At 60.0% G+C, this 13937-nt stretch overlaps 1 protein-coding gene across 1 annotated transcript in view; it reads right to left on the bottom strand.

Moving 5' to 3' along the window:
* The window catches only part of LOC140411554 (uncharacterized), a 245207-nt gene that overhangs the window by 174451 nt on the left and 56819 nt on the right, over positions 1–13937 (bottom strand). The window contains exon 7 of the mRNA XM_072500635.1: positions 10370–10678. Coding sequence (XP_072356736.1) covers positions 10370–10678 — 309 coding nt within the window. The remainder of the gene's footprint in view (positions 1–10369; positions 10679–13937) is intronic.

Here is a 13937-nt window from a genome sequence, read left to right as displayed (position 1 = left end):
ACACCCGACACACACCCGACACAAACAGGACCCCCGACCCAAACAGGACCCCCGACACAAACAGGACCCCCGACACAAACAGGACACCCGACACAAACAGGACACCCGACACAAACAGGACACCCGACACAAACAGGACACCCGACACAAACAGGACACCCGACACATACAGGACCCAAACAGGACACCCGACACAAACAGGACACCCGACACATACCGGACCCAAACAGGACCCCCGACACAAACAGGACCCCCGACACAAACAGGACACCCGACACAAACAGGACACCCGACCCAAACAGGACCCCCGACCCACACCCGGCCCAAACAGGACACCCGACCCAAACAGGACCCCCGACCCACACCCGGCCCAAACAGGACACCCGACCCAAACAGGACACCCGACCCAAACAGGACACCCGACACAAACAGGACACCCAACCCAAACAGGACACCCGACCCAAACAGGACACCCGACCCAAACAGGACACCCGACCCAAACAGGACACCCGACACAAACAGGACACCCGACCCACACCCGACACAAACAGGACACCCGACCCAAACAGGACACCCGACCCAAACAGGACTCCCGACACAAACAGGACACCCGACCCAAACAGGACACCCGACACAAACAGGACACCCGACCCAAACAGGACACCCGACCCAAACAGGACACCCGACACAAACAGGACACCCGACACAAACAGGACCCCCCCACACCCGACACAAACAGGACACCCGACACAAACAGGACAACCGACCCAAACAGGACACCCGACACAAACAGGACTCCCGACACAAACAGGACACCCGACACAAACAAGACACCCGACACAAACAGGACAACCGACCCAAACAGGACACCCGACACAAACAGGACTCCCGACACAAACAGGACACCCGACACAAACAGGACACCCGACACAAACAGGACACCCGACACAAACAGGACACCCGACACAAACAGGACTCCCGACACAAACAGGACCCCCCCACACCCGACACAAACAGGACACCCGACACAAACAGGACACCCGACACAAACAGGACAACCGACCCAAACAGGACCCCCGACACAAACAGGACTCCCGACACAAACAGGACACCCGACACAAACAGGACACCCGACACAAACAGGACACCCGACCCACACAGGACACCCGACACAAACAGGACTCCCGACACAAACAGGACACCCGACCCAAACAGGACACCCGACACAAACAGGACACCCGACACAAACAGGACACCCGACACAAACAGGACACCCGACACAAACAGGACACCCGACCCAAACAGGACACCCGACACAAACAGGACTCCCGACACAAACAGGACACCTGACCCAAACAGGACACCCGACCCAAACAGGACACCCGACACAAACAGGACACCCGACACAAACAGGACACCCGACACAAACAGGACACCCGACACAAACAGGACCCCCGACCCAAACAGGACACCCGACCCAAACAGGACACCCGACACAAACAGGACACCCGACACAAACAGGACACCCGACACAAACAGGACCCCCGACCCAAACAGGACCCCCCCACACCCGACACAAACAGGACCCCCGACCCAAACAGGACACCCGACACAAACAGGACACCCGACACAAACAGGACCCCCGACACAAACAGGACTCCCGACACAAACAGGACACCCGACCCAAACAGGACACCCGACACAAACAGGACACCCGACACAAACAGGACACCCGACACAAACAGGACCCCCGACCCAAACAGGACCCCCGACCCAAACAGGACACCCGACCCAAACAGGACACCCGACCCAAACAGGACACCCGACACAAACAGGACTCCCGACACAAACAGGACTCCCGACCCAAACAGGACACCCGACCCAAACAGGACACCCGACCCAAACAGGACACCCGACACAAACAGGACACCCGACCCAAACAGGACACCTGACCCAAACAGGACACCTGACCCAAACAGGACACCCGACCCAAACAGGACACCCGACCCAAACAGGACACCCGACCCAAACAGGACTCCCGACACAAACAGGACACCCGACCCAAACAGGACACCCGACACAAACAGGACACCCGACACAAACAGGACTCCCGACACAAACAGGACACCCGACACAAACAGGACACCCGACACAAACAGGACACCCGACCCAAACAGGACACCCGACACAAACAGGACACCCGACACAAACAGGACACCCGACCCACACCCGACACAAACAGGACACCCGACACAAACAGGACCCCCGACACAAACAGGATCCCCGACCCAAACAGGACCCCCGACCCACACCCGACACAAACAGGACACCTGACCCAAACAGGACACCCGACCCAAACAGGACACCCGACCCAAACAGGACACCCGACACAAACAGGACACCCGACACAAACAGGACACCCGACCCAAACAGGACCCCCGACCCACACCCGACACAAACAGGACACCCGACACAAACAGGACCCCCGACACAAACAGGATCCCCGACCCAAACAGGACCCCCGACCCACACCCGACACAAACAGGACACCCGACACAAACAGGACCCCCGACACAAACAGGACCCCCGACCCACACCCGACCCAAACAGGACACCCGACCCAAACAGGACACCCGACACAAACAGGACACCCGACACAAACAGGACACCCGACCCACACCCGACACAAACAGGACACCCGACACAAACAGGACACCCGACACAAACAGGACACCCGACACAAACAGGACACCCGAGCCACACAGGACACCCGACACAAACAGGACACCCGACCCACACCCGACACAAACAGGACACCCGACACAAACAGGACACCTGACACAAACAGGACCCCCGACCCAAACAGGACCCCCGACCCACACCCGACACAAACAGGACCCCCGACCCAAACAGGACCCCCGACACAAACAGGACCCCCGACACAAACAGGACACCCGACATAAACAGGACACCCGACCCAAACAGGACCCCCGACACAAACAGGACACCCGACACACACCCGACACAAACAGGACCCCCGACCCAAACAGGACCCCCGACACAAACAGGACCCCCGACACAAACAGGACACCCGACACAAACAGGACACCCGACACAAACAGGACACCCGACATAAACAGGACACCCGACACAAACAGGACCCCCGACACAAACAGGACCCCTGACACAAACAGGACACCCGACACATACCGGACCCAAACAGGACACCCGTCACAAACAGGACCCCCGACACAAACAGGACCCCCGACACAAACAGGACACCCGACACAAACAGGACACCCGACACATACAGGACCCAAACAGGACACCCGACACAAACAGGACACCCGACCCAAACAGGACCCCCGACCCACACCCGGCCCAAACAGGACACCCGACCCAAACAGGACACCCGACCCAAACAGGACACCCGACACAAACAGGACACCCGACCCAAACAGGACACCCGACCCAAACAGGACACCCGACCCAAACAGGACACCCGACCCACACCCGACACAAACAGGACACCCGACCCAAACAGGACACCCGACCCAAACAGGACACCCGACCCAAACAGGACACCCGACCCAAACAGGACACCCGACCCAAACAGGACACCCGACACAAACAGGACACCCGACACAAACAGGACACCCGACACAAACAGGACTCCCGACACAAACAGGACCCCCCCCACACCCGACACAAAGAGGACTCCCGACACAAACAGGACACCCGATACAAACAGGACACCCGATACAAACAGGACACCCGATACAAACAGGACACCCGACCCAAACAGGACACCCGACCCAAACAGGACACCCGACCCAAACAGGACACCCGACCCAAACAGGACACCCGACCCAAACAGGACACCCGACCCAAACAGGACACCCGACACAAACAGGACTCCCGACACAAACAGGACACCTGACCCAAACAGGACACCCGACACAAACAGGACACCCGACACAAACAGGACCCCCGACACAAACAGGACACCCGACCCAAACAGGACACCCGACACAAACAGGACACCCGACACAAACAGGACACCCGACACAAACAGGACCCCCGACCCACACCCGACACAAACAGGACTCCCGACACAAACAGACACCTGACCCAAACAGGACACCCGACCCAAACAGGACACCCGACCCAAACAGGACACCCGACACAAACAGGACTCCCGACACAAACAGGATCCCCGACCCAAACAGGACACCCGACCCATACCCGACACAAACAGGACTCCCGATACAAACAGACACCTGACCCAAACAGGACACCCGACCCAAACAGGACACCCGACCCAAACAGGACACCCGACACAAACAGGACTCCCGACACAAACAGGATCCCCGACCCAAACAGGACACCCGACCCATACCCGACACAAACAGGACACCCGACCCAAACAGGACACCCGACACAAACAGGACTCCCGACACAAACAGGATCCCCGACCCAAACAGGACACCCGACCCATACCCGACACAAACAGGACTCCCGACACAAACAGACACCTGACCCAAACAGGACACCCGACCCAAACAGGACACCCGACCCAAACAGGACACCCGACACAAACAGGACTCCCGACACAAACAGGATCCCCGACCCAAACAGGACCCCCGACCCACACCCGACACAAACAGGACTCCCGACACAAACAGACACCTGACCCAAACAGGACACCCGACCCAAACAGGACACCCGACCCAAACAGGACACCCGACACAAACAGGACTCCCGACACAAACAGGATCCCCGACCCAAACAGGACCCCCGACCCACACCCGACACAAACAGGACTCCCGACACAAACAGACACCTGACCCAAACAGGACACCCGACCCAAACAGGACACCCGACCCAAACAGGACACCCGACACAAACAGGACTCCCGACACAAACAGGACACCCGACCCAAACAGGACACCCGACCCACACAGGACACCCAACCCACACAGGACACCCGACACAAGCAGGACCCCCGACACAAACAGGACCCCCGACACAAACAGGACCCCCGACACAAACAGGACACCCGACCCACACCCGACACAAACAGGAACCCCGACCCACACCCGACACAAACAGGACACCCGACCCAAACAGGACACCCGACCCAAACAGGACACCCGACACAAACAGGACACCCGACCCAAACAGGACACCCGACACAAACAGGACACCCGACACAAACAGGACACCCGACCCAAACAGGACACCCGACACAAACAGGACACCCGACATAAACAGGACACCCGACACAAACAGGACCCCCGACACAAACAGGACACCCGACACAAACAGGATCCCCGACCCAAACAGGACCCCCGACCCACACCCGACACAAACAGGACTCCCGACATAAACAGGACACCCGACACAAACAGGACCGCCGACCCACACCCGACACAAACAGGACACCCGGCCCAAACAGGACACCCGACACAAACAGGACACCCGACACAAACAGGACACCCGACACAAACAGGACACCCGACCGACACCCGGCCCAAACAGGACACCCGACCCAAACAGGACACCCGACACAAACAGGACACCCGACACAAACAGGACACCCGACCCACACCCGACACAAACAGGACACCCGACACAAACAGGACACCCGAGCCACACAGGACACCCGACACAAACAGGACACCCGACCCACACCCGACACAAACAGGACACCCGACACAAACAGGACACCTAACACAAACAGGACCCCCGACCCAAACAGGACCCCCGACCCACACCCGACACAAACAGGAACCCCGACCCAAACAGGACCCCCGACACAAACAGGACCCCCGACACAAACAGGACACCCGACATAAACAGGACACCCGACCCAAACAGGACCCCCGACACAAACAGGACCCCCGACCCAAACAGGACACCCGACCCAAACAGGACACCCGACCCACACCCGACACAAACAGGACACCCGACACAAACAGGACACCTGACACAAACAGGACACCCGACACAAACAGGACACCCGACCCACACCCGACACAAACAGGACACCCGACACAAACAGGACACCTGACACAAACAGGACCCCCGACCCAAACAGGACCCCCGACACACACCCGACACAAACAGGACATCCGACCCACACAGGACACCCGACACAAACAGGACCCCCGACACAAACAGGACCCCTGACACAAACAGGACACCCGACACATACCGGACCCAAACTGGACCCCCGACACAAACAGGACCCCCACCCAAACAGGACACCCGACACAAACAGGACCCCCGACACAAACAGGACCCCCGACACAAACAGGACACCCGACACATACAGGACCCAAACAGGACACCCGACACAAACAGGACACCCAACCCAAACAGGACCCCCGACCCACACCCGGCCCAAACAGGACACCCGACCCAAACAGGACACCCGACCCAAACAGGACACCCGACCCAAACAGCACACCCGACACAAACAGGACACCCGACCCAAACAGGACACCCGACCCAAACAGGAGACCCGACCCAAACAGGACACCCGACACAAACAGGACACCCGACACAAACAGGACACCCGATCCACACCCGACACAAACAGGACACCCGACACAAACAGGACACCCGACACAAACAGGACACCCGACCCACACCCGGCCCAAACAGGACACCCGACCCAAACAGGACACCCGACCCAAACAGGACACCCGACCCAAACAGGACACCCGACACAAACAGGACACCCGACCCAAACAGGACACCCGACCCAAACAGGACACCCGACCCAAACAGGACACCCGACCCAAACAGGACACCCGACCCAAACAGGACACCCGACACAAACAGGACACCCGACACAAACAGGACTCCCGACACAAACAGGACACCCGACACAAACAGGACCCCCGACCCAAACAGGACCCCCGACACAAACAGGACCCCAGACACAAACAGGACACCCGACATAAACAGGACACCCGACCCAAACAGGACCCCCGACACAAACAGGACACCCGACACACACCCGACACAAACAGGACCCCCGACCCAAACAGGACCCCCGACACAAACAGGACCCCCGACACAAACAGGACACCCGACACAAACAGGACACCCGACACAAACAGGACACCCGACACAAACAGGACACCCGACACAAACAGGACACCCGACACATACAGGACCCAAACAGGACACCCGACACAAACAGGACACCCGACACATACCGGACCCAAACAGGACACCCGACACAAACAGGACCCCCGACACAAACAGGACCCCCGACACAAACAGGACACCCGACACAAACAGGACACCCGACACAAACAGGACACCCGACACATACAGGACCCAAACAGGACACCCGACACAAACAGGACACCCGACCCAAACAGGACCCCCGACCCACACCCGGCCCAAACAGGACACCCGACCCAAACAGGACCCCCGACCCATACCCGGCCCAAACAGGACACCCGACCCAAACAGGACACCCGACCCAAACAGGACACCCGACACAAACAGGACACCCAACCCAAACAGGACACCCGACCCAAACAGGACACCCGACCCAAACAGGACACCCGACCCAAACAGGACACCCGACACAAACAGGACACCCGACCCACACCCGACACAAACAGGACACCCGACACAAACAGGACACCCGACCCACACCCGACCCAAACAGGACACCCGACACAAACAGGACACCCGACACAAACAGGACACCCGACACAAACAGGACTCCCGACACAAACAGGACCCCCCCACACCCGACCCAAACAGGACACCCGACACAAACAGGACACCCGACACAAACAGGACCCCCCCACACCCGACACAAACAGGACACCCGACACAAACAGGACACCCGACACAAACAGGACACCCGACCCACACCCGACACAAACAGGACACCCGACACAAACAGGACTCCCGACACAAACAGGACACCCGACACAAACAGGACACCCGACCCAAACAGGACACCCGACACAAACAGGACACCCGACACAAACAGGACACCCGACACAAACAGGACACCCGACCCAAACAGGACACCCGACACAAACAGGACTCCCGACACAAACAGGACACCTGACCCAAACAGGACACCCGACCCAAACAGGACACCCGACACAAACAGGACACCCGACACAAACAGGACACCCGACACATACAGGACCCAAACAGGACACCCGACACAAACAGGACACCCGACCCACACCCGACACAAACAGGACACCCGACACAAACAGGACACCCGAGCCACACAGGACACCCGACACAAACAGGACACCCGACCCACACCCGACACAAACAGGACACCCGACACAAACAGGACACCTGACACAAACAGGACCCCCGACCCAAACAGGACCCCCGACCCACACCCGACACAAACAGGACACCTGACCCAAACAGGACACCCGACCCAAACAGGACTCCCGACACAAACAGGACCCCCGACCCAAACAGGACTCCCGACACAAACAGGACACCCGACACAAACAGGACACCCGACCCAAACAGGACACCCGACACAAACAGGACTCCCGACACAAACAGGACACCCGACCCAAACAGGACACCCGACCCAAACAGGATACCCGACACAAACAGGACACCCGACACAAACAGGACACCCGACACAAACAGGACTCCCGACACAAACAGGACCCCCCCACACCCGACACAAACAGGACACCCGACACAAACAGGACACCCGACACAAACAGGACACCCGACACAAACAGGACTCCCGACACAAACAGGACACCTGACTCAAACAGGACACCCGACCCAAACAGGACACCCGACCCAAACAGGACACCCGACCCAAACAGGACACCCGACACAAACAGGACACCCGACACAAACAGGACACCCGACACAAACAGGACCCCCGACCCACACCCGACACAAACAGGACTCCCGACACAAACAGACACCTGACCCAAACAGGACACCCGACCCAAACAGGACACCCGACACAAACAGGACACCCGACACAAACAGGACACCCGACCCAAACAGGACACCCGACACAAACAGGACTCCCGACACAAACAGGACACCCGACACACACAGGACTCCCGACACAAACAGGACACCCGACCCAAACAGGACACCCGACCCAAACAGGACACCCGACCCAAACAGGACACCCGACCCAAACAGGACACCTGACCCAAACAGGACACCCGACCCAAACAGGACACCCGACCCAAACAGGACACCCGACCCAAACAGGACACCCGACACAAACAGGACACCCGACACAAACAGGACACCCGACACAAACAGGACCCCCGACCCACACCCGACACAAACAGGACACCCGACACAAACAGGACACCCGACCCAAACAGGACACCCGACACAAACAGGACACCCGATATAAACAGGACACCCGACACAAACAGGACTCCCGACACAAACAGGACCCCCAACCCACACCCGACACAAACAGGACACCCGACACAAACAGGACACCCGACCCAAACAGGACCCCCGACCCACACCCGACACAAACAGGACACCCGACACAAACAGGACACCCGACACAAACAGCGCTCATTCCTTGTGTCCACTCTAATCCTTCTGCCACGTATTTTGGATCTATGACCCCTGGTTTCTTTCTCTCTGCCAAGGGTCTACTTCTACCCCTCACAATTTTGTACCTCAATCGTTGCACCTTTAACCTTCACTGTTCCAAGGACATCACCCCCAATCTCTCCAATATCTCCTCGTCATCCTCCAGCCCTGGCAAACGTCTAGGAAATCTCCTGCGCAGTCTCCCGTGATGCTGAACAGATTGTAATGTAGCACCCCCCCAGCGAGGGCAGGGCTCTGTGCTGGGAAAGGGGGAAGGTTTCCCTGAGGACCAGGAAATTAGGGTCGCGTCTAGTTCGACGGCCTTTTCAAAGGGCTGGGACAGGCCTAATGGGCAGAATGGCCTCCTAACGAGCAGTGGGAGGTGGTGCTGCAGTAGGGGAGGTGGTGCTGCAGTGGTATTAACACTGGACCAGAAGCCAGAGAGCCAGAGGAATGCTCTGGGAATCCAGCTTCAAACCCCCCACGGCCGATGGTGAAATTTAAATTCTATAAAAATCTGAAATTAAAAGTTTTAAATTAAAAAATGACCATGAAACGATTGTCAATTGTCGGGAAAACGCATCTGTGTTTCGGGAATGCGATCTGCCGCCCTTACCGTGTCTGGGCCGACGTGTGACTCCAGACGCACAGCAATGTCTTTGGCTCTGAAATGTCCCCTCAAGGGCAATTCGGGATGGACAATAAGTGTTGGCCCTGCGAAGCCCACGTCCCATCGAGAAACTTTAAATACAGGTCTGAGACTTACACGCCACCGTCACCAGCACGCTTTCGCTGAGCGTCGAGTTGATGGTCCTGACCGGGGCAGCGGCCACCCCGTAATGGCAGCGGTAACGGCCCTGCTCGATAACGTTGAGAGCCAGGGCGGTGAAGGTGGCGGCTCCAGCGGCTCCCCCCGAGCGTTGGAAGGTGAACGGGCCCTCGCCATCCAGGCTGCTGAGGTGGAAGCCCGCCAGGCGGTAGTGGCTGTGCGTCGCGCACTGAACGGTGATGGTGTCGCCCGGCAAGAACACCCCCGATGGACGGTTCAGCGAAATCAAGGGTGGGGGCGGAGAGTCTGTGAACATACCAATCGACAGGGTAATCGATACGCACGGCGCGGGAAACAGAAACCGGGAATGCTGGGGGGGGGGGGGGCCTGGCAGGGGCTGGAGGCCGTGATGTGGATACGCTGGGGTGAGCACAGTAACAAGTCTCACAACACCAGGTCAAAGTCCAACAGGTTTGTTTCGAATCATTAGCTTTCGGAGCGCTGCTCCCTCCTCAGGACCTGAGGGCTACTCATACAAAACAAACCTGTTGGACTTTAACCCGGTGACGAGAGACTTCTTACCCGGGTCTGGAGGGGCAGGAAACAACGTGAACATTTCGAAACTCTTTGTCAGAGAGGGAGCGAAGGAGAGGGAGCGGGAGAGAGGGAGCGGGAGAGAGGAAGCGGGAGAGAGGGAGCGGGAGAGAGGGAGCGGGTGAGAGGGAGCGGTAGATAGGGAGCGGGAGATAGGGAGCGGGAGATAGGGAGCGGAAGAGAGGGAGCGAGAGAGGGAGCGGGAGAGAGGGAGCAGGAGCGAGGGAGAGAGAGAAAGGGAGCGGGGGAGAGGGAGCGGGTGAGAGGGAGCGGGAGAGAGGGAGCAAGAGAAGGAGCGAGAGAGGGAGCGGGAGAGAGGGAGCTGGAGATAGGGAGCGGGTGCGAGGGAGCGGGAGAGAGGGAGCGGGAGAGAGGGAGCGGGAGATAGGGAGCGGGAGATAGGGAGCGGGAGATAGGGAGCAGAAGAGAGGGAGCGGGAGAGAGGGAGTGGGAGAGAGGGAGCAAAAGAGAGGGAGTGAGAGAGGGGGCGAGAGAGGGAGCGGGAGAGAGGAAGCGGGAGAGAGGGAGAGGGAGAGAGGTAGAGGGAGAGAGGGAGTGGGAGAGAGGGAGCGGGAGATCGGGAGCGGGAGATAGGGAGCGGGAGATAAGGGAGCGGAAGAGAGGGAGCAAGAGAGGGAGCGAGAGAGGGAGCGGGAGAGAGGGAGCAGGAGAGAGGGAGCAGGAGAGAGGGAGAGAGAGAAAGGGAGCGGGGGAGAGGGAGCAGGTGAGAGGGAGTGGAAGAGAGGGAGCGGAGGAGATGGAGAGGGAGGGGGAGAGAGGGAATGGAGGAGAGGGAGCAGGAGAGAGGGAGAGGGAGAGAGGGAGCGGAAGAGAGGGAGCGGAGGACTGGGAGAGGGAGCGGGAGAGAGGGAACAGAAGAGAGGAAGCGGAAGAGAGGGAGCGGGAGAGAGGGAGTGCAAGAGAGGGAGCGGGAGAGAGGGAGCGGGAGAGAGGGAGCGGGAGAGAGGGAGCGGGAGTGAGGGAGCGGATGAAAGGGAGCAGGAGAGAGGGAGAGAGAGAAAGGGAGCGGGGGAGAGGGAGCGGGAGAGAGGGAGCGAGAGAGAGGGAGTGAGAGAGAGGGAGCGGGAGAGAGGGAGCGGGAGAGAGGGAGCGGAAGAGAGGGAGCGAGAGAGGGAGCGGGAGAGAGGGAGCGGGAGATAGGGAGCGGGAGATAGGGAGCGGGCGAGAGGGAGCGGGAGAGAGGGAGCTGGAGATAGGGAGCGGGTGCGAGGGAGCGGGAGAGAGGGAGCGGGAGAGAGGGAGCGGGAGATAGGGAGCGGGAGATTGGGAGCGGGAGATAGGGAGCAGAAGAGAGGGAGCGAGAGAGGGAGCGGGAGAGAGGGAGTGGGAGAGAGGGAGCAAAAGAGAGGGAGTGAGAGAGGGAGCGAGAGAGGGAGCGGGAGAGAGGAAGCGGGAGAGAGGGAGAGGGAGAGAGGTAGAGGGAGAGAGGGAGCAGGAGAGAGGGAGCGGGAGATCGGGAGCGGGAGATAGGGAGCGGGAGATAGGGAGCGGAAGAGAGGGAGCAAGAGAGGGAGCGAGAGAGGGAGCGGGAGAGAGGGAGCAGGAGAGAGGGAGCAGGAGAGAGGGAGAGAGAGAAAGGGAGCGGGGGAGAGGGAGCAGGTGAGAGGGAGTGGAAGAGAGGGAGCGGAGGAGAGGGAGAGGGAGGGGGAGAGAGTGAATGGAGGAGAGGGAGCGGAGGAGAGGGAGCAGGAGAGAGGGAGAGGGAGAGAGGGAGCGGAAGAGAGGGAGCGGAGGACTGGGAGAGGGAGCGGGAGAGAGGGAACAGAAGAGAGGAAGCGGAAGAGAGGGAGCGGGAGAGAGGGAGTGCAAGAGAGGGAGCGGGAGAGAGGGAGCGGGAGAGAGGGAGCGGAAGAGAGGGAGCGAGAGAGGGAGCGGGAGAGAGGGAGCGGGAGATAGGGAGCGGGAGATAGGGAGCGGGAGAGAGGGAGCGGGAGAGAGGGAGCGGGAGAGAGGGAGCTGGAGATAGGGAGCGGGTGCGAGGGAGCGGGAGAGAGGGAGCGGGAGAGAGGGAGCGGGAGATAGGGAGCGGGAGATGGGGAGCGGGAGATAGGGAGCAGAAGAGAGGGAGCGAGAGAGGGAGCGGGAGAGAGGGAGTGGGAGAGAGGGAGCAAAAGAGAGGGAGTGAGAGAGGGAGCGAGAGAGGGAGCGGGAGAGAGGAAGCGGGAGAGAGGGAGAGGGAGAGAGGTAGAGGGAGAGAGGGAGCGGGAGAGAGGGAGCGGGAGATCGGGAGCGGGAGATAGGGAGCGGGAGATAGGGAGCGGAAGAGAGGGAGCAAGAGAGGGAGCGAGAGAGGGAGCGGGAGAGAGGGAGCAGGAGAGAGGGAGCAGGAGAGAGGGAGAGAGAGAAAGGGAGCGGGGGAGAGGGAGCAGGTGAGAGGGAGTGGAAGAGAGGGAGCGGAGGAGAGGGAGAGGGAGGGGGAGAGAGTGAATGGAGGAGAGGGAGCGGAGGAGAGGGAGCAGGAGAGAGGGAGAGGGAGAGAGGGAGCGGAAGAGAGGGAGCGGAGGACTGGGAGAGGGAGCGGGAGAGAGGGAACAGAAGAGAGGAAGCGGAAGAGAGGGAGCGGGAGAGAGGGAGTGCAAGAGAGGGAGCGGGAGAGAGGGAGCGGGAGAGAGGGAGCGGGAGAGAGGGAGAGGGAAAGAGGGAGAGGGAGAGAGGGAGCGGGAGAGAGGGAGCGGGAGTGAGGGAGCGGAAGAAAGGGAGCGGGAGAGAGGGAGAGAGAGAAAGGGAGCGGGGGAGAGGGAGCGGGAGAGAGGGAGCGAGAGAGAGGGAGTGAGAGAGAGGGAGCGGGAGAGAGGGAGCGGGAGAGAGGGAGCGGGAGAGAGGGAGCGGAAGAGAGGGAGCGAAAGAGGGAGCGGGAGAGAGGGAGCGGGAGAGAGGGAGCGGGAGATAGGGAGCGGGAGATAGGGAGCGGGAGAGAGGGAGCGGGAGACAGGGAGCGGGAGAGAGGGAG

The sequence above is a fragment of the Scyliorhinus torazame genome, chromosome 4 (assembly GCF_047496885.1).
Source record: "Scyliorhinus torazame isolate Kashiwa2021f chromosome 4, sScyTor2.1, whole genome shotgun sequence".
Lineage (NCBI taxonomy): Eukaryota > Metazoa > Chordata > Chondrichthyes > Carcharhiniformes > Scyliorhinidae > Scyliorhinus > Scyliorhinus torazame.
Note: the sequence above shows the minus strand (reverse complement) of the source record. Positions and strands in the feature narration are given on the sequence as shown.